At 39.0% G+C, this 25288-nt stretch overlaps 1 protein-coding gene across 17 annotated transcripts in view; it reads left to right on the top strand.

Moving 5' to 3' along the window:
- WDR27 (WD repeat domain 27) overlaps positions 1 to 25288 on the top strand; it is a 253105-nt gene that overhangs the window by 217587 nt on the left and 10230 nt on the right. For 4 of the 17 annotated variants that reach the window (XR_010126827.1, XM_063666896.1, XM_063666878.1 and 1 more), the window contains one exon: positions 16973 to 17077. The exons of the other annotated variants lie outside the window; for them this stretch is intronic. Coding sequence is in view for 3 of the 4 variants with exons in the window: in XM_063666896.1 (XP_063522966.1) it covers positions 16973 to 17077 (105 nt within the window). In the remaining variant the exon portion in view is untranslated. The remainder of the gene's footprint in view (positions 1 to 16972; positions 17078 to 25288) is intronic. 17 annotated transcript variants of the gene reach the window in all.

Below are 25288 nucleotides of genomic sequence, written 5' to 3'. Positions count from 1 at the left end.
TAGGCATTTAAGTTGATTCCATATCTTTGCTATTGTGAATAGTGCTGCAGTGAACATACATGTGCATGTGTCTTTAGGATAGAATAATTTATATTCCTTTGGGTATATACCCAACATTGGGATTACTGGGTTGAATGGTAGTTCTGTCTTTAGATCTTTGAGCAATCACCACACTGATTTCCACAGTGGTTGAACTAACTTATACTCCCACCAACAGTGTATAAGCGTTCCCTTTTCTCTACAATCTCACCAGCATCTGTTATTTTTCGACTTTTTAATAGCCATTCTGACTGGCATGAGACGGTATCTCATTGTGATCTTGATTTGCATTTCTCTAATGATAAGTGATGCTGAGCTTTTTCTCATATGCTCATTGGCCATATATATGTCTTTTGAAAAGTGTCTGTTCATGTCCTTTGCCCACTTTTTAATGGGGTTGTTTTTTCTGTAAAGTTTTTTCGGTTCCTTACGGATGCTGGATATTAGACCTTTGTCAGATGCATAGTTTGCAAGTACTTTATCTTATTCTGTAGGTTGTCTGTTTACTCTGTTGTTTGTTTTGCTGTGCAGAAGCTCTTTAGTTTAATTAGGTCCCATTTGCCAACATTTGCTTTTTTGCAATTGCTTTTGGTGTCTTTGTCATGAAATCTTTGGTTGTTCTTATGTCCAGAATAGTGTTGCCTAGGTTATATTCCAGGGTTTGTATAGTTTTGGGTTTTACATTTAAGTTTTTAATCCATCTTGAGTTGATTTTTGTATATGGCTAGAGGAAAGGGTCCAGTTTCAATCTTCTGCATATAGCTAGCCACTTATCCCAGAACCATTTATTGAATAGGGAGTCCTTTCCCTCATTGCTTGTTTTTGTCAGGTTTGTCAAAGATCAGATGGTCATAGGTGTGTGGCCTTATTTCTGGCCTCTCCATTCTGTTCAGTTGGTCTCTCTGACTCTTTTTATACCAGTGTAGGTATAGGGCTACTGTAGCCCTATAGTATAGTTTGAAGTTAGGTAATAAGATGCCTCCAGCTTTGTTCATTTTGCTTAGGATTGCCTTGGCTATTCAGGCTCTTTTTTGGTTCCATATGAATTTTAAAATAGTTTTTTCCAGTTGTGTGAAGAATGTCATTGATAGTTTGATAGGAATAGCATTGAATTTGTAAATTGCTTTAGGCAGTATGGCCATTTTAATGATATTGATTCTTCCTATCCATGAGCATGGAATGTTTTTTCATTCATTTGTTTCCTGTCTGGTTTCTTTTAGCAGTAGTTGTAATTCTCATTGTAGATGTCTTTCACCTCCCTGGTTAGCTGTGTTTCTAGGTATTTTATTCCTTTTGAGGCCATTGTGAATGGGAGTTCACTCATGATTTGGCTCTTGGTTTGGCTGTTGTTGGTGTGTAAGAATGCTAGTGATATTTGTATGTTGATTTTGTATTCTGAAACTTTGCTGACGTTGTTTATCAGATCAAGGAGCTTTTGGGCTGAGACGATAGGGTTTTCTAGATATAGAATCATGTCATCTGCAAACAAAGATAGTTTTACTTCCTCTCTTCCTATTTAGATGGATTTTATTTCTTTCTCTTGCCTGATTGCTCTGGCCAGGACTTCCAATACTATGTTGAATAGGAGTGGTGAGAGAGGGAATCCTTGTCTTGTGTCAGTTTTCAAGGGGAATGCTTCCAGCTTTTGTCAATTCAGTACAACGTTGGCTGTGGGCTTGTCATAGATGGCTCTCATTATTTTGAGGTATGTTCCTTCAGTACCTAGTTTATTGAGATTTTTAAATATAAAAGGATGTTGAATTTTATTTAAAGCCTTTTTGGCATCTGTTGAGATAATCATGCATTTTTGTTTTTAGTTCTGTTAATGTGATGAATCACATTTATTGATTTGTGTATGTTGAACCAACTTTGCATCTGGGGATGAAGCCTACTAGATTGTGGTGGATTAGCTTTTGGATGTGCTGTTGGATTTGGTTTGCTAGTATTTTCTTCAGGATTGTTGCATCAATGCTCATCAATGATACTGGCCTGAAGTTTTCTGTGTGTGTGTGTGTGTTTGTGTTTGCCATGTTTTGGTATCTGGATGATGCTGGCATCATAGAATGAGTTGGGGAGAAGTCCCTTTTCCTAAATTTTTTGGAATAGTTTTAGTAGGAATAGTACCAGCTCTTCTTTATATGTCTGGTACAACTCAGCTTTGAAAACATTTGGTCCTGAGCTTTGGTTGGCTGGCTATTTATTACCAATTCAATTTCAGAACTTGTTATTGGTTCAGATTCTTTCTGGTTTAGTCTTCGGCGGATGTATGTGCCCAGGGATTTAATTTATCAATTTCTTCTAGATTTTCTAGTTTGTATGCATAGAGGTATTCATAGTAGTCTCTGATGGTTGTTTGTATGTGTGTGGTGTTAGTGGTAACATCCCGCTTATCATTTCTAATTGTGTTTATTTGGATCTTCTCTGTTCTTATTAGTCTAGCTAGCAGTCTATCTTATTAATTTTTTCAAAAAACCAACTTCTGGATTTGTTAATCTTTTGAATTGTTTTGTGTCTCAATCTCCTTCAGTTCAGCTCTGATTTTGGTTATTTCATGTCTTCTGCTAGCTTTACGGTTGGTTTGCTCTTGCTTCTTTAGTTCTTTTAGTCATCATGTTAGTTTGTTAATTTGAGATGTTTCTACCTTTTTGATGTGGGTGTTTAGTGCTATAAATTTCCCTCTTAATACTGCTTCAGCTTGTCCCAGAGATTCTGGTGTGTTGTATCTTTGTTCTCATTAGTTTTGAAGAACTCCTTGATACCGGTCTTCATTCTATTATTTACCCAAAAGTCATTCAGGAGCAGGTTGTTTAATTTCCATGTAATTGTATGGTTTTGAGCAATTTTCTTAGTCTTGATTCCTATTTTTATTAAGCTGTGGTCAGAGACAGTAGTTGGTATGATTTCAATATTTTGCATTTGTTGAGAATTATTTTATGTCTGATTGTGTGATTGATTTCAGAGTATGTGACATGGTGATGAGAAGAATGTATATTCTGTCTTTTTAGGATGGTGAGTTCTCTAGATATCTATCACATCCATTTGGTCGAGTGTTGAGTTCAAGTCCTGAATATCTTTGTTAATTTTCTGCCTTGATGACCTGTCTGATACTGTCAGTGGGGGTGTTGAAGTCTCCCACTGTTATTGCACAAAAGACTAAATCTCTTTGAAGGTCTCTAAGAACTTGCTTTGTGCTCAGCATCACTGATTATAAGAGAAATGCAAATCAAAGCCATAATGAGATACCATCTCATACCAGTCAGAATGGCAATTATTAAAAGTCAAAAAATACAGATGTTGTTGAGGTTGTGGAGCATAAAATTAGTTCAACCATTGTGTAAGACAGTGTGGTGATTCCTCAAAGACCTAAAGAGAGAATTACCATTCAATCTAGCAATTCCATTACTTGGTATATACCCAAAGGAATATAAATTATTCTATTATAAAGACTCATGCACATGTATGTTCATTGCAGCACTCTTCACAATAGCAAAGACATGGGATCAACATGAATGCATACCGGTAATACACTGGGTAAAGAAAATGTGGTACGTATACACCATGGAATACTATGTAACCATAAAAAAGATGAGATCATGTCCTTTGCAGGGACATGGGTCGATTTGGAGGCCACTATCCTTAGCAAACTGATGCAGGAACAGAAAACCAAACACTGCATATTCTTACTTATTAGTGGGAACTAAATGATGAGAACTCATGGCACATAGAGGGGAACAACAGACACTGGGATGTACTCAACAGTAGGGGGTGAAAGTGTGTCTGGAATTGGTGGGTTCTTGGTCTCCCTGACTTCAACAATGAAGCCGTGGACCCTCGCAGTGAGTGTTACAGTTTTTAAAGATGGTGTGTCTGGAGTTCCTTCTGGTGGGTTCGTGGTCTCGCTGGCTTCAGGAGTGAAGGTGCAGACCTTTGTGGCGAGTGTTACAGTTCTTTAAGGAGGCACGTCTGGAGTTGTTCATTCCTCCCGTCTGGAGTTGTTCGTGTCTCCCAGTGGGTTCATGGTCTCGCTGGCTTCAGGAGTGAAGCTGCAGACCTTTGCGGTGAGTGTTACAGCTCATAAAGACAGCACATCTGGAGTTGTTCATTCCTTCCAGTGGGTTCGTGGTCTTGCTGGCCTCAGGAGTGAAGCTGCAGACCTTTGCGGTGAGTGCTACAACTCATAAAGGCAGCGCGAACCCAAAGAGTGAGCAGTAGCAAGATTTATTGCGAAGAGCAAAAGAACAAAGTTTCCACAGAGTGGAAGGGAACCCAAGACAGTTGCTGCTGCTGGCTCCGGCAGCCTGCTTTTATTCTCTTAACTGACCCCACCCACATCCTGCTGATTGGTCCATTTTACAGAGAGCTGATTGGTCCATTTTACAGAGTGCTGATTGGTCCGTTTTACAGAGAGCTGATTGGTCCATTTTGACAGGGTGCTGATTGGTGCATTTACATTCCCTGAGCTAGACACAGAGTGCTGATTGGTGCATTTACAATCCTTTAGCTAGACACAAAAGTTCTCCAAGTCCCCATTAGATTAGCTAGACACAGAGCACTGATTGGTGTGTTTACAAACTTTGAGCTAGACACAGAGTGCTGATTGGTGCATTTACAATTCTCTAGCTAGACATAAAAGTTCTCCAAGTCCCCACCAGATTAGCTAGATACAGAGTGCTGATTGGTGCAGCCACAAACCCCAAGCCAGACACACAGTGCTGATTGGTGCATATACAATCCTCCAGCTAGACATAAAAGTTCTCCAAGACCCCACCCAACTCAGGAGCCCAGCTGGCTTCACCTAGTGGATCCCGCTCCGGGGCCTTGGGCAGAGCTGACCACCAGTCCCACACTGCACACCTGCACACCTAACCCCTTGGGCAGTCGACAGGACCAGGCACCGCAGAGCAGGGGGCGGTGCCCATCAGGGAGGCTCGGGCTGTGTGGGAGCCCGCGGGCGTGGCAGGGGTGGGGCTCGGGCAGGTCAGGCTGCAGGTCCCAAGCCCTGCCTCGTGGGGAGGTGGCTGAAGCCTGGAGAGAATTCGAGCATGGCACGGGCAGGCTGGCAGTGCTAGGGTACCCGGCGCACCCTCCGCAGGTGCTGGTCCGGGTGCTAAGCCCCTCACTGCTCGGGGCTGGTGGCACCAGCTGGCTGTTCCAAGTGTGGGGCCCACCGAGCCTGCACCCACCTGGAACTCACGCTGGCCCACGAGCGCCATACACAGCCCTGGTTCCTGCCCACGCCTCTCCCTCCACACCTTCCCGCAAGCAGAGGGAGCCAGCTCTGGCCTCGGCCAGCCCAGAGAGGGGCTCCCACAGTGCAGTGGCTGGCTGAAGGGCTCCTCAAGTGTGGCCAGAGTGGATGCCGAGGCCGAGGAGGCACCAAGAGCAAGCAAGGGCTGCTAGCACGTTGTCACCTCTCAGAAGGCGGGAGAGAATCAGGAAAAATAACTAATGGGTACTGGGCTTAATACCTGGGTGATGAAATAATTTCTACAACAAACTCCTATAACACAAGTTGACCTATGTCACAAACCTGCACTTGTAACCCTGAAGTTAAAATAAAAGTTAAAAGAAATGACTTCATGATTGACAGGATGCTGATAAGTAGTTATAAAGCAGCTAATGTGCATATATCATTTTAGATACATGGTTCAAAATGAGAAATAATAACTCATTAAATTGGATTTTGTTTATTTCATTCATTTTTATATCATAAACACATTTTGTTTGACTGTCACCATATAAAATCTAGATGCCTAAATCATTAGAATCTGGATGCTCCTGTCTTGAGTGCATATATGTTTAGGACAGTTACGTTTTTCTTGTTAAATTGAACCCTTTACCATAATTTAATGTCCTTCTTTGTCTTTTTTGATTTTTATTGGTTTAAAGTCAGCTTTCTCTTTTTTGGATTTTTAATAGCCATTTTGATTGGTATGAGATGGTATCTCATTGTAGTTTTGACTTACATTTCCCTGATGATTTCTGATAATGAACATTTCTTTCATTTGTTTGTTAGCCACTTGTATGTCTTCTTTTGAGATGTGTCTATTCATGCCCTTTGCCCATTTTTTAATGAGGTCATTTGTTTTTGCTTCTTGAAGTTCCCTATAGGTTCTGGGTATTAGGCTCTGTCAGATGCATAGTTTTCATCTGGCAAAAGATGTCTTTTTGCTTTGTTGAGAGTTTCTTTTGCTGTACAGAAGCTATTTCATTTCATTAGGTCCCGTTTGTCAATTTTTGCTTTTGTTGCAATTGCTTTAGGGGACTTAGCCAAAAATTATTTGCCAAGGACAAAGATAAGAAGAGTATTTCCTAGGTTGTCTTTCAGGATTTTAATAGTTTACAGTCTACATTTAAATCTTTAGTCCATTTTGAATTAGTTTACATTTACGGTGAAAAGAGTCCAGCTTCCATCTTCTGCATATGGCTAGCCAGTTATTCCAACACCATTTATTGAAAAGGGAGTCCTTTCCTCATTGCTTGTTTTTGTCAGCCTTGTCGAAAATCAGATGGTTTTTGATGTGTGGCTTTCTTTCTGAGTTTTCCATTGAGTTGTATTGGTCTATGTGTCTGTTTTGTTGTTGTTGTTGTTGTTGTTTTTATCAGTACCATGTTGTTTTAGTTACTGTAGCTCCATCTGATTTTTAATCATTGCTTTTTAAGATTGCTTTATTGTGGCACATAAGGTGTGCGATATTATAAAGAAAAGCCATCTTTTTTTTTCCTTTGGGCATTTAAACATCTAGAGTTTTAAAAATTAGTTTATGATATAAGCTTATAATTCTTCATAATAAAGTATTACTGTACATGTACACCCCACTTAACCTGAGATACAAGCAACATTATTTTATTAGTACCATCTTTTACATGGCTTAAAATGCAAAATCATATTTTATTACTCAATAAGAATTTTTGACATAGTTTCTTTTGAATAATCTTTTGCCAGCTTCCATTATCTGCATTACTTTGTCCAACATGTGGTAGCATTTATTTTTTTTAAATGAAGGCTTATTGATATATAATTTATATACAGCAAGATTCATTCTTGTATTGCACAAGTAAATGAGAATTTATAGCTGCATCATCATGTGACCTCCACCACAGTCAAGATGAAGAATGCCCCCACCCAGAGAGATCTCTTGGCCCCCCTTGTAGGCACCTCCAACCCCCAGTCACTGGCCGACCCTGGCTTGACCTCTGTCCCTCCAAACTTGTTTTTTTAGGAAGTCATGTAAGTTGGAAAGTACAGTGTGCATTTAGTGTGTGTGTTCCTTCATGAACATAGTACTTTTGAGATTTGTTTATGTATCAATAGTTTTTTTATTGCCAAGTCATGTTCCATTGCATAGATATGTCACACTTTGTGTATTCGCCAGTGTGTGGATGTTTTGATTGGCTCTAATTTTTATCTATTATGAATGAAGCTGCTAGAAACATTCATGAACAGCTCTTTGAATGAATGCATATTTTTATTTTTCTTGAATAAATACATATGGGATTTCTAGGTCATATATTATTTGTATGTTTTACTTTATAAGAAACTGCCAAACAGTCCAGGCACAGTGGCTCATGCCTTTAATCCCATAGGGAGACCAAGGTGGGTGGATCACTTGAGGCTTGGGCTTCAAGACCAGCCTAGCTAACATGGAGAAACCGTGTCTGTACTAAAAATATAGAAATTAGCTGGTCATGGTAGTGCATGCCTGTTGTCCCAACTACTTGGGAGGCTGGGGCGCAAGAACTGTTTGAACCCAGGAGGCGGAGGATTCAGTGAGCTGAGATCGCACCACTGCACTCCAGCCTGGTCAACAGAGCCAGACTCTGTCTCAAAGAAAAAACAAATTAAAAAAAATTAAGAAACTGCCAAACTGTTTTCCAAGCAGCTGTGCAATTATACCTTCCCACCAGAGGGATATATAAGAATTACACTTGTTTTCACAGTGAGAATGGGGTACGTTTTATTTGAACACCAGCTAATACAATGCAAAAAGGCAATTATGGGCCCATTTCAGTTATGAACAAAATTGTGTAAATACTAATAAAACAAGAGCCAACTGAATTCAACTGTGCTCTTAAAATGCATCTTGACTAAGTAGGGTTTACTCCAAACTCAAGGTCAGCTAAGCATCAGAAAATCTAATGACTTGATTCACTACTTTGATACAGTAAGGAGAAGATACTTTCTTATCTCAGTAGATGCTGAAAAAGCGTTTGGTTTTGTTACTATTTAGGATTTAAAATGAAATCTAGCAAAGTAGGAATAAAAAGGAGATTCTTGATCTGAATCTGTTTAGTTGCTATGACAAAGCTTACAGTAAATGTTATATTTAATGAAAATTTACATGCATTTTCTTTAATATAAGAACATGACAAAGATACAGTTTTTTTTAAAGACACAAATGTCACTTTTACAACTCCTTTTGACACAATACTGGAGATCCTACCCAATATAACAAAGACAAAAAAGAGTGATGACTGGTTATAACAAAGACAAACAAGAGTGGTGACTGGTAGAGATAAAACTCTCATTATTTACAGATGATTTGATTAATTTAGCTTGAAAAACCAACAGAATTATTATGCTATTATAACTAACATAATTCAACAAGGTCACTGCATGCAGTATCTAGTTACAACAATAATTACACTAACAATAACTAAGTAAACTTAAAAATAAGATTTCCTTTATAATGGCAACTCATACTTGAAAGTGTCTAGGAACTTAACTAAAAAAAAAATAGCCATGGGGAAAATTTTAAATCTCTAATAAACTGCCGTTTGGGTGATCAGACCCAACACCAGGTTGTGGGGGTGACAAAGTATGGTGGAGTCAAAGGAATGAGAAAAGACAGTTTAAGAGAGAAAGTGGGTCCAGGGGGCCAACACGAGTATGAAGGCTGTGAAGGCCCTGAGCTCTGGAAGCCCAGACTATTTATTGGTGATCAAACAAAGAAACAGGTGGTGAGAATGTGGGGTTGAAAGGGAGCATTGCATTAAGCACATGATTTACAGCTGTGATGGTTTAGCATATGCTCTGCTACTTGAGATAATGGAGAGCAGGTTCTTTTAACTCAAGACACAATTGACCCTAGGAGAGCAAGGAGCAAGGAGCCAGCAAATCTAGACACATTCAAGAGCCATAAGCCCTGGATTCTATCCAGGCCACGAGGGGTTTTATGCCCTGGACTTAGATTATGGTGCATCAGGGTAGCCTTTCACCCTTTAGCACAGAGCTTGGTGTTCCAAAGGCCACAAGGGGTTTTAGACCCTGGACCCTGGACATGTTCCAAGACTCTTTTACATTATGTCAGACATGCAAGCCCTGCCTCAGCTTCTCTCCCAACACTCAGCTTTTCTCCCAACAACTGCATAGAAAATCTAAGTAACATTGCATGTAATTACATAGCTTAAGTTACAACTTAATGTTATAAAAATGTTAATTCTCCATTAATGTATAAATGCACTGCAATCTCTACCAAAATTCCAGTAGAACTCAGTAAAGTTATTCCAAAAAATTATGTAGGAGAAGAAAGGTCCATAAAAGATAAAGTCAACTTTATATTTTCCCTATTAGAGAATAAAAAAATGCTTTCAAAGACACAGAAATAAAAAAAATGGAGCAGTGGCTCAAGAACTGCAATTAAGCCAGAAGAATGTAGAGGGGGAACTGCAATTAAGCCAGAGAATTCAGAGGGAGACCCATGTATATTTTCAGGCTTGATACATATTAAATATGGAAGCACAAAATAATGGGGAAAAGATGGGTTATTTGGTACAATGTTTAGAGAAAAACTGGCTCTCTCCATTGTGAAAAATAAAACTATTTCTATTTAAATATATGATTTAAATATCTCAATTGAAAGGTAAAACTATAAGTAAATAGAAGAGGCCAGATGCAGTGGCTCACACCTATAATCCTAGCATGTTGGGAGGCTGAGGCGGTTGGATCACCTGAGGTCAGGAGTTTGAGATCAGCCTGGCCAACATGGCAAAAACCCATCTATACTAAAAATACAAAAATTAGCCGGGTATGGTGGGAGGTGTCTGTAATCACAGCTACTTGGGAGGCTGAGGCAGGAGAATTGCTTGAATCCAGGGAGGGTGGAGGTTGCAGTGAGCCGAGATTGCACCACTGCACTCCACCTGGGTGAAAGAGCAAAACTACATTTCAAAATGAATCAATAAATAAGTAGAAGAAAATACAAGATAATATTTTTGTAAACCCTGTGCTTGGGAAAAACTTTTTAAATAAAACTTGAAAAGTATAAAACATGAGACAAAAAAATGTAATGTAGTTACAGAATTATTTTCAATGAAGGACACCATGACAAAGTTAATGGCCAACAACTGACAGTAATGTTTAAAGTGGAGAAAGGAGTAATATATTAAAAAGTGTGCCTTAATTCTTGCTAGACCTCAGAGTCACTGGAGGCCCTTCTCTACACTTGTTGTACCTCACTGAACACTAACTGAAACTGAATTTCTGTGAATGGGGTGGGCACTTTATCAAGAGCTGACTGCCATGTAATATAGATTCAGAATGAAGCCCATTGATTTAGAAAGATTATTGTGTGTCCTATATGAGAGATTTGCTAGTAATTTAGGTCTGGATTTATTTTTATCATTCCTGGAACTCATTTTGCTTCCTTAATAATGATTTATTTTTTTCTTAATTATGGGTAGTTCTCATTATTATTCCTCTTTATCTTTTCTCACTGTTTTTTTTTTAATTGTAGAACACCTACTAAATGAATATTGGGATTAGTCTGTCATCTGAACTCTCTTGCACATTTTCCATCCTCTCAACTCTATGAGTTACACTGTGGATGATTTCTTTATATCAGTTTTCCAATTCACTAATTCTCTCTTCAGCTATTTCTTAGCAGGTCTTCACCCATGAATTAAATGTTTATCATCAGTGACTTCACTTGTATTTCTATTATAACTAATGTCTTTTTCTTTTACTATGTTTCTAATAAAACAAAATTTAGTTAAAGACTGCATATTACAGTTATATTGTCTAAAGTTCTTAGTACTTTGTTTCTGCTGTTTATTGTCAACTAACTCTAATTCATGGAGAGATGATCTTCAGCAGAGTTTATCCTTAAGGATTGCATGTGACTTTACCTGAGAATGTGGCCCTCCAGGGAGCTCTAGGTTTGCTTCTGTAGGTGCTCCAGGAATATTACTAGGCAACACCATATTTCTTTGTTAGTTTCTTGAGTTGGTTATATTTAAATCACATAGACAGCATAAATTAAAACTGAAAACTTGCATAAAGGAAGCCCTGTGGTTACAGATTTACTCTATGGGGGACATCCTAATTTATTTTAGGAAAGGATTTGTTCCTATCCTTCATAACTTGCCTTTCAGCCTACTGCTTTTCTGGGAAACTTCCATTTGCCACACACAGTTACCATGGGGGCAGCTATAACTGATACCTGGCCCCACTTGGGCCAAATTTTGAAACTGAAACAGAGAAGCAGAGGCCAAAGGTGGAACCTGATAGCTGAAGAGATCCCAGCTTTTTGTTGCTGTTTGTTTTGCTTGCTCATTTTGTTTTCTCTGGCCATGTGGATTACAGGACTGGAGACACATGGTTTCCAAAGAGAAAGAAGTGTAAGGAGAACACCTATCAGTGAATAGACCCAGGTGATGAAACTGAAAGGAAGTACTGGTGATTCTTACGTCTATGGCTCTGGTTTTCCCCAAACTCCCAAATCTGTTTTTTTTTTTCTTTAGCTCCTTTAGACATTCCAATAACCATACAATAAAACGCCTTTCTGCTAAACTAGTGCAAGTTGGGTTTCTGTCCCTTGCCATTGAGTTAGTCATTCCTTCTAAATTATTACAACACCTTTTCTTTCTCACTGAAGAGACATTGGGAGAGTTTTCCTTTTTTCTCATTCTATGTTGTACTTTGTCACCTTGCCCAAGAGACTCTCCTAACGTCCCTACGTCTCTTAAAAAATCTCTTTAAAAATAACTCATTCCCCGTTTTCTGCTGCCCCATTTTCCATAAAATAAAGCTTAACACTAGTTCATTGAGTTCCGCAGGCAACCGAACCTGAGCCTCTTTCCCTTTTGTCACTCTTCAGTCTCCAAGCGCACTTGCCTCTGGGGATGAGCTGATGTGGACAGAGAGCTGGGTCAAGTGGCACATCATATGTTTACGTGGACAGAGACTGGACATTAAGAGATCTGGTTCCTAGCCAAATTCAAAGTGTATTCATGTGAATAAGTCCTAATATGTTTATCTGCTGGACTTTGTTGCTTTTTCTTCGTTGCCATTTTCTTTTTCTTAATGGTTCAAGAGTTTGGAAATAGAAGTGCCAACAGCTAGCTGAAAAGTATTTTTATGTTGTTTCAAGAGCTGTCCTAGGCAAGTTATTAATGTTCCAATATGTCATTAGTATAAAATTTGTAGCAGTGTTTTGCAGACTGAGTTATTCAAAACAGATAAGCCTCACTTAAAAAAATCTAGAATGTGTGTGGCTTAACATTGCTGTCTCTGATATAATCTAGTTAAGGAGAAATTTTAAATTTGACATGTCTATGAGGGTAAATTTATTTTGGGACCTTTAAATAAATGCAGTTTCACTCCAACATGAAATCAGATATGTTTTTTAGCCTTGAAATAATTAATTTCTCCCTCCAGAATAATATGCTCACACAGGCCAAAATCTGCTCTATAAATATTAGTTTATTACTCATAGGAATAAAAGTAAGTTATATACTCAGTCTGAAAATTTCACATTTTTTTCTTTCTTATCTATATCTATCATTTGTTTAATTCATAACATTTATGTAGTGCTTTCTGTGTGTCTGGTATTATGATAAATGCTTTATATATATTAACTAATTCAATGCTTACAACTTTTAGATAGGTAATATTATTACCCCAATAATTGTCCTAAACTGAGGTAAAGAGATAAGTAACTTCCTTCAAATCATGTAGCAAATGCATGGGAGAACCAAAGTTTGACTCTAGAGCCTGTGTTTGTAATCACTGCACAGAAACTATAGAAAATATTTTAAAATTTTAACCAAGTAATAAAAGGTCTAGATGCTTCTCTGTGCTTCTTGTAATGGCTCTGCAAGTCTTCTCTAATGCAAGACATTTTATGTATATATGTATCTAACAGACTCAGGGCATTGCCTGTGTGAAATAAGCTCTAAAAAAGTCCTGTTATTTCTCTTTTTTTATGTTTGATTCCCTTAATCAATTATGAAAGCAAAGATCTATCAATGTCAATCTAAAAATGATCAGCCTAGGAAGCTACTGACGGATTGATAACGCATGACCTGCTATGGACTGAGTGATGGTGTCCCCTCAAATTTCATGTGTTAGAACTTAATACCCAATGTGATAGTATTAAAAGATGATTAAGCCATGAGGGCTCCACCCTCATGAGTGAGAATAACACCTTCTAAGTGAGGTTGGAGGGCATGCTCCTGCCCCTCCCGCCATGTGAGGAAGCAGCAAGATGCACCATCTCGGAAGCAGAGAGCAGCCCTCACCAGACACCAAATCTGCTGGTGCCATGATCTTGGACTTCCTAACCTCCAGAACTGAGCAATACATTTCTGTTGTTTATAAATTACCCAGTCTAAGGTATTTTTTATAGCAGCCCAGATGGACTAACACATCACCTAAGATATTATTGGGACACCTTAAAACTAACAATGCCTTATGAAAGAAGAAATGTGACAGTTTTGGAAAAGCCAAGGTGGTCAGGGAATGCTTACTCTAATAAGTTAAGAGGGTAGAACATTTGTCATACCACTGTGGTTCTTTTCTGTGGACACCTGTTTTCAGATGACATAGTATTTAAGCCATGGACATTTTAAAACTTGCCTCCTTAGCCTTTAGAATGGAAATAACTTTATTCACTTTTCCTTTTTCTTAATGGTTTTTAAATCAAACTCATGAAAATGACTCCTACCTCATTTTAATTTTAAAAAATAAAATCTACTACTCTTTGAGGGCAGAAAGACACCTGGGATCTCTGAAACAAAGCTGTCCCAATTCTTGTGTAATTAAGAAGTTTGGAACCAACCTGAGGCCTTGTGGGAGATGACGATTGGCTGTGAACAACCATGCAAACTCATGGGTCAGGATGAAGACTGAGATTTGCAGCTATGGCTCTAGCTCTGTATTCTTAGACCTGACGCTGATTTATTAGTTTGGTGCAAAAGTAATTGCAGGTTTTGCCACTGCAGTGACAAAAACCGCAATTACTTTTGCACCAACTTAATATGACTAGAACTGCACCAAGACTCTGTAGTCAGCCTAGGACTCAACTAGCTAGCCTCTAAATTTAGATGTTGCTGAGAAACATAGTAAATGGAAAAGCCACTATCAACCACCTGCAAGAGCGAAAGCCCCATGTGGCTGCACTTAGTGGGTCTGAGGATGCTGGCACAGGCATAAATAGCACTCATTTCCCTTGTCTGAGTTCAGAGGCTGATTAGGGTTAGATATAGGAGTCAGACAGAATGAGAGCAGAATGCCACTTTTATTATTTAAAAAGCTTATAAAGCCACATCTTGTGCTATGGACCAAATTGCATGCTCCTTTACCCCAAAATTTTTATGTTGAAGTTCTAGCCCCTGACATCACTATATTTGGAGATAGGGCTTTTAGGAAGTGATCAAGGTTAAAAGAGTTCATAGAGGTGAGGTCCTAATCTGATAGAATTGTTGGCTTTGTAAGAAGAGGAAGAAAGATCTCTCTTCTGTCTGTCTCCCTCTCTCCCCACTCATGTGTAAACTGATGGAAGGTCACGTGAGGACACAGTGAGAAGGCAACCGCGCAAATCCTCACCAGAATGTGACCATCCTGGCACCTAGGTCTCAGACTTCTAGCTGCAGAACTGCAAATGATAATTTCTATTTTTCAGGCCACCTGGTATATGGTATTTTGTTACAGCAGCTTGAGCTAAGACAGATTTTAGTAGCAGGAAGTAGAGTGCTGCTGCTGTAACAAATACTTACAAATGCGGAAGTGCCATTGAAAGATGATGGATAGAGTCTGGGGGAGTTGTGATGTGCATGCTGCCGATGCAGACAATAGTGGCGACTCTGGTGAGGGTTCTGAAAGGAAACAGGAGAGCTGGAGAGAAAGCTTCTATCTTCTGAGAGGGAATGTAAATAATTATGAACAGAATATGGGTAAAAACAGGAATGTTAGAGGCCATCTGGTGGGGTCTCAAATGGAAGTGAAAATCACGTTACTGAAAATTGGAGGAAAGATGGTCTGTGTTATAAAGGAACAAAGAAATTGGCTGATTTGTATTCTAGTATTTTGTGCAAAGTAGAACTTGTGAGCAATGGAATTGGATATTTAGCTGAGGAGATTTCTGAGCAAACAATTGAAGGAATGGCATGGTTCCTCCTGATTGCTTATAGTAAAATGAAGATTTAGAAAATTATTAGCCTATCAATATGGCAAAAAATAGGAAAGCTTGTTCTAAAAAGACCACTAAGGGTGTGGCTAAAAACATTTGTTAAAGAGATTATGGGTGTAACTCATGGACTTAATCAGCTATCTCAGCAGATGCTGGGAATAGAGATGGGATTATACCAGTGGAAACATTTCCAGTGTAAACTAATGGGAACAGAGAAAGAGGAGGAACAGAATGAAGGAAGCCTGTCAGGTGCCTTGGAGTCTATAAAACACAACTGTAGGGCTCTTTGGCTGTAAATGTGCACTATTTCTCAAGAAAAGGGAACGATCCTGAAGATGATTCAGCGGTGAGCAAGGCTGCCACTCCCACCACAGGCCCTATCAGGCAGTGCTAGTTCCCATTTGGTTTCACAGGGTACAGCTTGTCTGGCTTTAGTGAGTCAGGAATGCCCCTGCTCAGTGCCTTGGGAGGGACCACTCTCCAAGTCATGGAGATGCTGCTGCCACCCCAGTGGGTCTGAGGGCAGGGCATGAAGCTGAGAGGGTTTTTCTCAAACCTTAAAATTAAATGGAGTTTGCCTTGCTAGGCTTTGGGCTTGCTTGGGACCTGTCACGCCTTCCTTCTTTCCTGTTTCTCCCTTTTGGGATGGGAATGTCTATGTTATGCCTGTCCTACCATTGTAATTTGGACAAATATAACTTTCGTTTTCAAAGGTTAACAGAGATTTAGATGAGACTTTGGACTTTTAGACTTTAGAGTTGATGCTGGAATGAGTTAAGACTTTTGTGTCTGTTTGGATGGAATGAATATATTTTACATGTAAGAAGAACATGAGTGTACAGGGGCCAAGGGCAGAGTATTCTGAAGCACTTGTATTTCCCCAAAATTTATATGTGGAAGGCCCAACCCCCAATATGAGTGTGTTTGGATATAGGCCTTTTAGGAGGAAATTGGGGTTACATGAGGTCATAAGGGTGGAGTCCTAATTCTATAAGATTGGAGACATTATAAAAGAAGAAGAAAGAGAGATGTTTCTCTCTACATGTGCCAAGGGAAGGCCATGTGAGCACAAAGTCAGAAGGTAGCCTTCCGCAAGCCAGGAAGAGAGCCATCACCAGAACTCAACCAAGTTGGCAAGTTAGTCTTGGATTTCCAAGCCTACAGAACTGTGAGAATTACATATCTGTGTTTAGGCCCCCCATCTATGTTATTTTGTTATGGCAGCCTGAGCAGACTGAGACATCTGGCAAAAGAGCTTGTTAATACTCTCCTGAATTTACCCTCAAAATGCAGATCCTGCCCCGCCAAGTTAGTATTTGGTTGACAGCTGATATGATTTTGCTGTGTCCCTGCCCAAATCTCATCTTGAACTGTAGTTCCCACAATCCCCATGTGTCATGGGAGGGACCTGGTGGGAGGTAATTGAATCATGGTGGTGGTTACCTCCATGCTGTTCTCATGATAGCAAGTAAGTTTTCACAAGATCTGATGGTTTTATACGGGGATTTCCCCCTTCTTCTCAGCAATTCTCCTCCTGCCATCATGTGAAGAAGGACATGTTTGCTTTCCCTTCTGCCATGATAGAAAGTTTCCTGAGGCCTCCCCAGCACTGCAGAACTGTGAGTCAGGTAAACCTCTTTTGGTATCTTTACAGCAACTTTGAAACTGTGTAACAGGCAGAGGTTGGAAGAGTTTGGAGGGCTCAGAAGAAGACAGGAAGATGTGAGAACGTTTGGAATTTCCTAGAGACTTGTTGAATGGCTTTGACCAGAATGCTGATAGTGATATGGACAATGATGGACAATGAAGTTCAGGGTGATGTGGTCTCAGATGGAGTTGAGAAACTTTTTGTGAACTGGAGTAAAGGTCCCTCTTGTTACGCTTTAGCAAAGAGATTGGCAGCATTTTGCCTATGCCCTAGAGATCTATGGAACTTTAAACTTGAGAGAGATGATTTAGGGTATCTGGCGGAAGAAGTTTCTAAGCTGCAAAGTGTTCAAGATGAGACTTGGGTGCTCTTAAAAGCATTAAGTTTTATGTATTCACAAAGATATGGTTTTGAATTGGAACTTATGTTTAAAAGGGAAGCAGAGCATAAAAGTTCAGAAAATTTGCAGCATAACGATGTGATAGAAAACAAAAACAGATTTTCTGAGGAGAAATTCAAACTGGCTGCAGAAATTTGCATAAGTAATGAGGAGCTAAATGTTAATCACCAAGACAATGGGGAAAATGTCTTCAGGGCATTTCAGAGCTCTTTATGGCAGTGCCTCCCATCACAGGCCCAGGGGCCTAGGAGGAAAAAATGGTTTTATGGGCTGGTCCCAGGGCCTTGATGCTTTGTGCAGTCTCAGAACTTGGTGCCCTGCATCCCAGCTGTGGATAAAGGGGCCAACATACAGCTCAGGCCATTCCCCCACCCCCTCATTCCCCCACCCCCAAGCACATACACTTCCCCCCCCCCCACATCCCCCGTCCGCCCCCCCGCATACCAACCAAACTAAAAAGACCTCAAAGTACATAGCACATAACACCGCCCATCGTACATGGCACATTGCCTTCAAACTTCCTCTCGTCCCCACGGATGCCCCCCCTCAGTTAGTGATCCCTTACCCACCATCCTCCGTGAAATCAATATCCCGCACAAGAGTGCTACTTCCCTCGCTCCGGGGCCCATAACACTTGGGGGTAGCTAAAGTGAGCTGTATCCAGCTTACACATGGTGTTGGGCCTGCAGATGCACGGAAGTCAAGAATTGAGGTTTGGGAGCCTCCACCTTTATTTCAGAGGATGTATGGAAACACCTGAATGTCCAGGCAGAAGTTTGCTGCAGGAGTGGGGCCCTCATGAAGAACCCCTGCTAGGGCAGTGCAGAAGGAAAATGTGGGTTTGGAGCCCCTACATAGAGTCCCCACTGGGGTACTGCCTAGTGCAGCTGTGAGAAGAGGGCCACCATCCTCCAGACCCCAGAATGGTACATCCACCAACAGCTTGCACCATGCTCCTGGAAAAGCTGCAGACACTCAGTTCTAGCCCGTGAAAACAGCTGGGTGGGAGGCTGTACCCTGCAAAGCCACAGCGGTGGAGCTATGCAAGTTCATGGGAGCCTGTCTCTAATGGGCATGACTGGGATGTGAGACATGGAGTCAAAGGAGATGATTTTTGGAGCTTTAAGATTTGGCTGCCCCACTGGATTTTGGACTCATCTGGGGCCTGTAGCCCCTTTGTTTTGGCCAATTTCTTCCATTTGGAATGGGTATTTACCCAATGTCTGTACTCCCATTGTGTCTGGGAAGTAACTAACTTGCTTTTGATTTTACAGTCTCATAGGTCAAAGGGACTTGCCTTGTCTCAGATGAGACTTTTGACATGGACTTTTGGGTTAATGCTGGAATGAGTTAAGACTTTGGGGGACTGTTGGAAAAGCATGATTGTATTTTGAAATGTGAAGACATGAGATATGGGAGGAGCCGGGGCAGAATAATTTGGTTTGGCTATGTCTCCACCCAAATCTCGTCTTAAATTGTAATCCTCATAATCCCCATGTGTCTAGGGAGAGACCTGGTGGGAGGTGATTGGATCATGGGGGTGGTTGCCCCCATGCTGTTTGATTGGTTTGGCTGTGTCCCCACCCAAATCTCATCTTGAATTGTAGTTCCCATAATCCCCACATGTTGTGGGAGAGACCCAGTGGGAGGTAACTGAATCATGGGGCCAGTTACCCTCATTGTGTTCTCATGATGATGAGTGAATTCTCACAAGATCTGATGGTCTTATAAGGGGTTTTTCCCCCTTTGCTCAGTACTTCTCCTTTTTGCTGACATGTAAAGAAGGACGTGTTTGCTTCCCCTTCCACCATGATTGTAAGTTTCCTGTGGTCTCCCCAGCCATGTGGAAATCTGAGTCAATTAAACTTCTTTCCTTTATAAATTACCCGGTCTCAGGCAGTTCTTTATAGCAGCATGAAAACAGACTAATACCATGGCATATAAGAGAGCTGACCTTATTAAGCTGACTCCCTCCAAAAAAAGTGTGAGGATGGGCATGACTCATTTTTTATCCTAACCAATATATTGTGTGAGCCATCTCTGCTTTTCTGGACAGAATTGGGGCAAGAGACCCATGTTCTGGGCCCCTCTCCACCTGAAACCCCATTACAAATAATAGTAAGAAGTTAAAGAAATGTATTTCTTTTCCCAATTTTTTATTGTGGTAAAATACACATAAAATTCATCATCTTAACCATTCTTAAGTCTATAGTGAGTGGTGTTAAATATATTCATCACATTCTGCAGTCACCACCACTATCCCTCTCCACAATTCTATCTTGTAAGCCTGAAACTTCATGCCCATTAAGTAATAATTTCCCATCCCCTTCCTCAGTCCCTGGCAACAACCATTCTACTTTCTGTATCTCTGATTTTGACTATTGAGGTACCTCACATTCATCTTTTTGTGACTGCTTTATTTCACTTTGCATAATGTCCTCAAGGTTCATCTATGTTTTAGTCTGTGCCAGACTTTCCTTCATTTTTAAGACTGAATAATTTGCCATTGTATGGTCCACACTTTGCTTATCCATTTATCCATTGATGGATGCTTGGATTGCCTCCATGTTTTAGCTGTTGTTAAGAATGCTGCTGTAAACATAAGTGTAAAAATATCTCCTAGAGACCCTACTTTCAGTTCTTTTGCATATATACCCAGAGGTGAAATTGCTGGATAATGTGATAATTTTGTTTTTAATTTTTTGAAAAAAATTCATACTGTTTTCATAGCAGCTGCACCATTTTACATTCCCAACAACAATGAACAAAGGTTTAACTTTCTCCACAGCCTCACTGACACTTTTTATTTTGTTTTTTTAATAGTCATGTCCTAATGAGTGTGAGATGGCATCTCCTTGTAGTTTTGATTTGCATTTTACAACTGATTAGTGATGTTGAGCATCTTTTCTTTATTTCTTTCTTTTTTTTTTGAGATGGAGTTTTGCTCTTGTTACCCAGGCTGGAGTGCAATGGTGCAATCTCGGCTCCCCACAATCTCCACCTCCCAGGTTCAAGTGATTCTCCTGCCTCAGCCTCCCAAGTAGCTGGGATTACAGGCATGCACCCCCACACCCAGCTAATTTTGTATTTTTAGTAGAGATGGGGTTTCACCATGTTGGTCAGGCTGGTCTTGAACTCCTCACCTCAGGTGATCTTCCCCCCTTGGCCTCCCAAAGTGTGCTGGGATTACAGGCATGGGCCACCATGCCTGGCTGAGCATCTTTTAATGTGCTTCTTGGGCATTTGTATATCTTCTTTGGAGGAATGTCTATTCAAGTCTCTTGTCCATTGTTTAAATTGGGCTGTTTGATTATGTTGTTTAGTTTTAGGGCTCTTCTATATATCCTGGCTATTAATCCTTTGTCAGACATCTCTTGTTAGAAGTGGAGAGTCGGCTGTCACCAGACACCAAATTTGCTCCTTGTCAGGTAGATGATTTGCAAATATTTTCTTTAATTCTGTGGATGCTATTTCACTCTTGGTAGTACCTTTTTATGCACAAATTTAAAAAATTTTTCCACTTGTCTATTTTTTCTCTGATTGCCTGGGCCTTTGGTGTCATATCCAATAAATCATTGCCAACCCTAATTCTGGAAGCTGTTTGTCTATATTTTATTCTAAAATTTTATTATTTTGGATCTCACATTTACATCTTTGATGCATTTTGAGGTAGTTTTTCTCTGTGCTGTAAGGAAAGGATCCAACTTCATTCTTTTGCATGTGGATGTCTATTTTTCCAAGCACCATTTGTTGTAAAGGTTGTCTTTTCTCCATTGAATGGTCTTGGAGCCCTTCTCAAAAATCATTTGACCCATATATGTGAAAGTTTACCTTTGGGCCTTCTATTCTATCCCATTTGTCTATAGGTCGATCTTTATGCCAGTGACATCTTGTTTTGATTATTGAAGATATGTATTAATAGTAAGTTTTGAAATCAAAAAGTGTGAATCCTCCAGTTTTGTTCTTCCTTTTCAAGATTGTTTTTACTATTCAGAATTTCATACGAATTTCAAAATGGGTTGTTCTACTTCTGTAAAAAATGCCATTGGGATTTTGATAGGGATCATATTGAATCTGTAGATCACTGTGGGTAATATAGACTTTTTAGTGATATTAAGTATTCTAATTTATGAACATGGGAAGTGTTTTAATTAATGTCTTTAGTTTCTTTCAGCAATGTTTTGTAGTTTTCATTGTACAATTTAATTTCATCACCTTGGTTAATTCCTAAGTATTTTATTATTTTGATGCTATTTTAAATGGAATTGTTTTAATAATTTCCTTTTTAGAGTTTCAGATTGCTCATTGTTAGTTTATAGAAATGCAACTGAATTTTGCATGTTGACTTTATATCATGCTATTTTGCTGATTTTATTAATTCTAACAGGTTTTTTGTGAGTGGAATGTGTAGGGTTTTCTATCTATAAGATCATATAATCTGTGAACATAAATAATTTTACTTCCTTTTCAATTTGGGTGCTTTTAATTTATTTTACATGCCCAAATACTCTGGCTTGAACTTTGATACCATTCTAAATGTAAATGATGAAAGCAGGCATCCTTGCCTTGTGCCTGACCTTAAAGGAAAAGCTTTTAGTCTTTCACCATTGAGTATAATGACCTGTGGTTGGTTTTTCATATGTGATGCTATGGTTTGAATGTCTGTCTCCTCCAAAACTTACATTAAAATATAATTGTGATTTTAACAGTATTAAGAGGTGGGACCTTTTAGAAGTGCCTAGCTTATGAGAGCTTCATCCTTATGGGTGAGATTGGTGGCTGATATCAAAGGGCAAGTTTGACACCCCCCTCTGCCCTTTTGGCTGTTCCACTCTTCTTCTTCCATGTAAGGAATAGTGTTCCTCCCCTTTGGAAGTTGTAGTTTTCAAGATGCCATCTTAGAAATGGAAACCAGGCTCTTAGTGGGTACCAACTTGCTAACAGCTTGATCTTGGAATTCCTAGCCTCCAGAACGATGAGACATACTTTTTTTGTTGTTGTTTGTTTGCTTGTTTATAAGTTACCCAGTCTGGTAGTCTTTTATAGCAGCACAAAATGAAGTAATATATACAGCTTTTATTGTGTTGATGTAACTTCCTTCTATTCTTAGTTTGTTGGGGAGTTTTTAAATTATGAAAATGTGTTGAATTTGTCAAAAGCTTTTTCTTTATAAATTGAGATGATCATATGGATTTTGTATCATTAATTTTATTAATGACATTTATTGCATTGATCAATATTTGTTGAACCATCTTTGGATTCCAGGAATAAATTCCAATTTGTCTTGATGCATAATCATTTTAATATGCTGCTGAATTCCATTTGCTAGTATTTTGTTGAGGATTTGTACATCAGTGTTCATAAGGAATATGGGTCTGTTTTCTTGTGGAATCTTATTTGGCCTTGGTATTGGGGGAATGAGATAGGAAATGTTTCTTTCTCCTCAGTTTTTTGTAAAAGTTTCAGAAAAATTGGTGTTAATTCTTCAGATATTTGGTAGAATTCACTGGCAAAGCCATCGAGTCTAGGATCTTTCTTTCTTTCTTTCTTTCTCTCTCCCCCCCTCCCCCGCTCCCTCCCTCTCTCCTTCCTTCCTTCCTTGAGACAGTCTCTCTCTGTTGCCCAGGCTGGAGTACAGTGGCACAATCTCAGCTTACTGCAGCCTCCACCTCCCAGGTTCAAGCAATTCTCCTTCCTCAGCCTCTCGAGTAGCTGGGATTACAGGTGCGTGCCACTACACCTGGCTAATTTTTAGTAAGATGGGGGTTCACCATGTTGGCCAGGTTGGTCTCTAATTCCTGACCTCAGGTGACCACCTCGGCCTCCCAAAGTGCTGAGATTACAGATGTGAGCCATCGTGCCCAGCCTAAGATTTTTCTTTATCAAGAGATTTTTTTTTTTGGTTACTGATTCAATTTCCTTACCAGTTATGGGTCTATTCAAATTTTAGGTAATTTTTTGTGATTCAGTCTTGGTAAGTTTTGTGATTCTGGGAATTTGTAAATTTTATCTAGGGTATCCAATATGTTGGCATACAATTGTTAATAGTACTTTCTTAACAATGATTTTATTTCTGAAGGATTAGTAGTAATGTCTATAACTTTCATTTCTGATTTGAGTAATTACTCAAATTACTCAGTTATAAATAAGACTCACTTATTTATTTTTCTTAGTCCATATAGTTAGAGATTTCTTAATTTCGTTTTTCTTTTTAATGAATCATTTTTTTTGTTTCCTTGTTTTTCTCTGTTTTTCTTTTCTCCATTTTGTTTATTTTTGCTCTAATATTTCTTATTTACTTCCTCTGCTAGCTTTGTGATATGCTTTTTGTTCTTTCTCTACTTTACGAAGTTGTAAAGTTAGGTTGCTGATTTGGCTCTTTCTTGTTTTTTTTTTTTTAATACAAGCATTTATAGCTATAAATTCCCCCCTTAACACTGCTCTTGCTGTGTCACAGATTTTTTGCATGGTGTGTTATTTTTATTCATCTCTAAGTATTTTCTGATTTTCTTATTATTTCTTCTTTGATCCCTTGGTAGTTTGAGTGTGTCGTTTAATTTCCACAATTTTTGACTTTTCAGGTTTAACTTATATTATCAATTTCTAAATTAATCCTGTATGGTCAGAAAAGATACTGTGTATGATGTTTATCTTTTTAAATCTATTAAGATTTAATTTGTGGCTTAACATATGATCTATTTTGGGAAAATGTCCCATGTGCACTTGAGAAGAATATGTATGCTGTTCTTGTTTGGTAAAGTGTTTATCAGATCTACTTGGTTTATTGTGTTGTGTAAATTCTCTATATCCTTACCGATGTTCTGTCTGGTTGTCCTATCCATTATTAAAAGAGGAATATTGAGACCTCCAGCTATTATTGTAAAACTGTTTATTTCTTCCTTAAATTCTACTAGTTTTTGCTTCATATATTTTGATGGTCTGTTATTAGGTATGTAAATGTTTATAATATTTATATTTCTTTGTATTATACCTTTTATTAATATATAATGTCCTATTTTGTTTCTTTTAGCCTTTTTGACTTAAAGCTTTTTTTTTCTGTTATTGGTGTATCTTACCCCTGCTTTCTTTTGATCACCATTCCATTCAAAAGGAATGCATATGACAGCTTATGCAACTGACATTTGAACAACATGGGTTCAAACTGTGCAGGTCTGCTTGTATGTGGATTTCTTTAACCAATGCAAATAAAAATTGCAGTATTTATGGGATGTAAAACTTGCATATATGGAAGGCCAAGTTTTTGTATATGCAGCCTTTACAGGGCCAACTATGGGACTTGGAGTATGTGCAAATTTTATTTTATATGGGAGTTCCTGGAACTAATACCTCAAGTATACTGAGAGGCAACTATAGTTGAATTATATGTTTTTAATCCATTCTGTCAATCTGCCTTCTCGATGGAGAATTTAATCCATTTACACTTAAACTAATTACTGATAATGGGGGACTTACTACTGTCATGTTTCTGTTTGTTTTCAATATACCTTATAGTTTTTTGCCCCTTATTTTCTGCATTACTGCCCTCTCTTCTGTTAAGTAAATTTTTTAGGTAAATGCTTCAGTTTCTTTCTCAATTTCTTTTATGTATATTGTATAGCTGTTTTCTTTGTGGCTACCATGGGAATTACATGTAGTATTCTAAAGTTATAACACTCTAGTTTGAATTTATACCAGTGAATTTCAGTAACACAAAAAACTATGTTTCTTTACATCTCTGTCCCCACCCCTGTCAGTTGTTGATATCACAAAATTACATTTTTACATATTTTG

Source organism: Pongo pygmaeus, chromosome 5, assembly GCF_028885625.2.
Source record: "Pongo pygmaeus isolate AG05252 chromosome 5, NHGRI_mPonPyg2-v2.0_pri, whole genome shotgun sequence".
Lineage (NCBI taxonomy): Eukaryota > Metazoa > Chordata > Mammalia > Primates > Hominidae > Pongo > Pongo pygmaeus.
The sequence above is the reverse complement of the archived record's forward strand: the minus strand, read 5'-3'. Positions and strand labels throughout refer to the sequence as shown.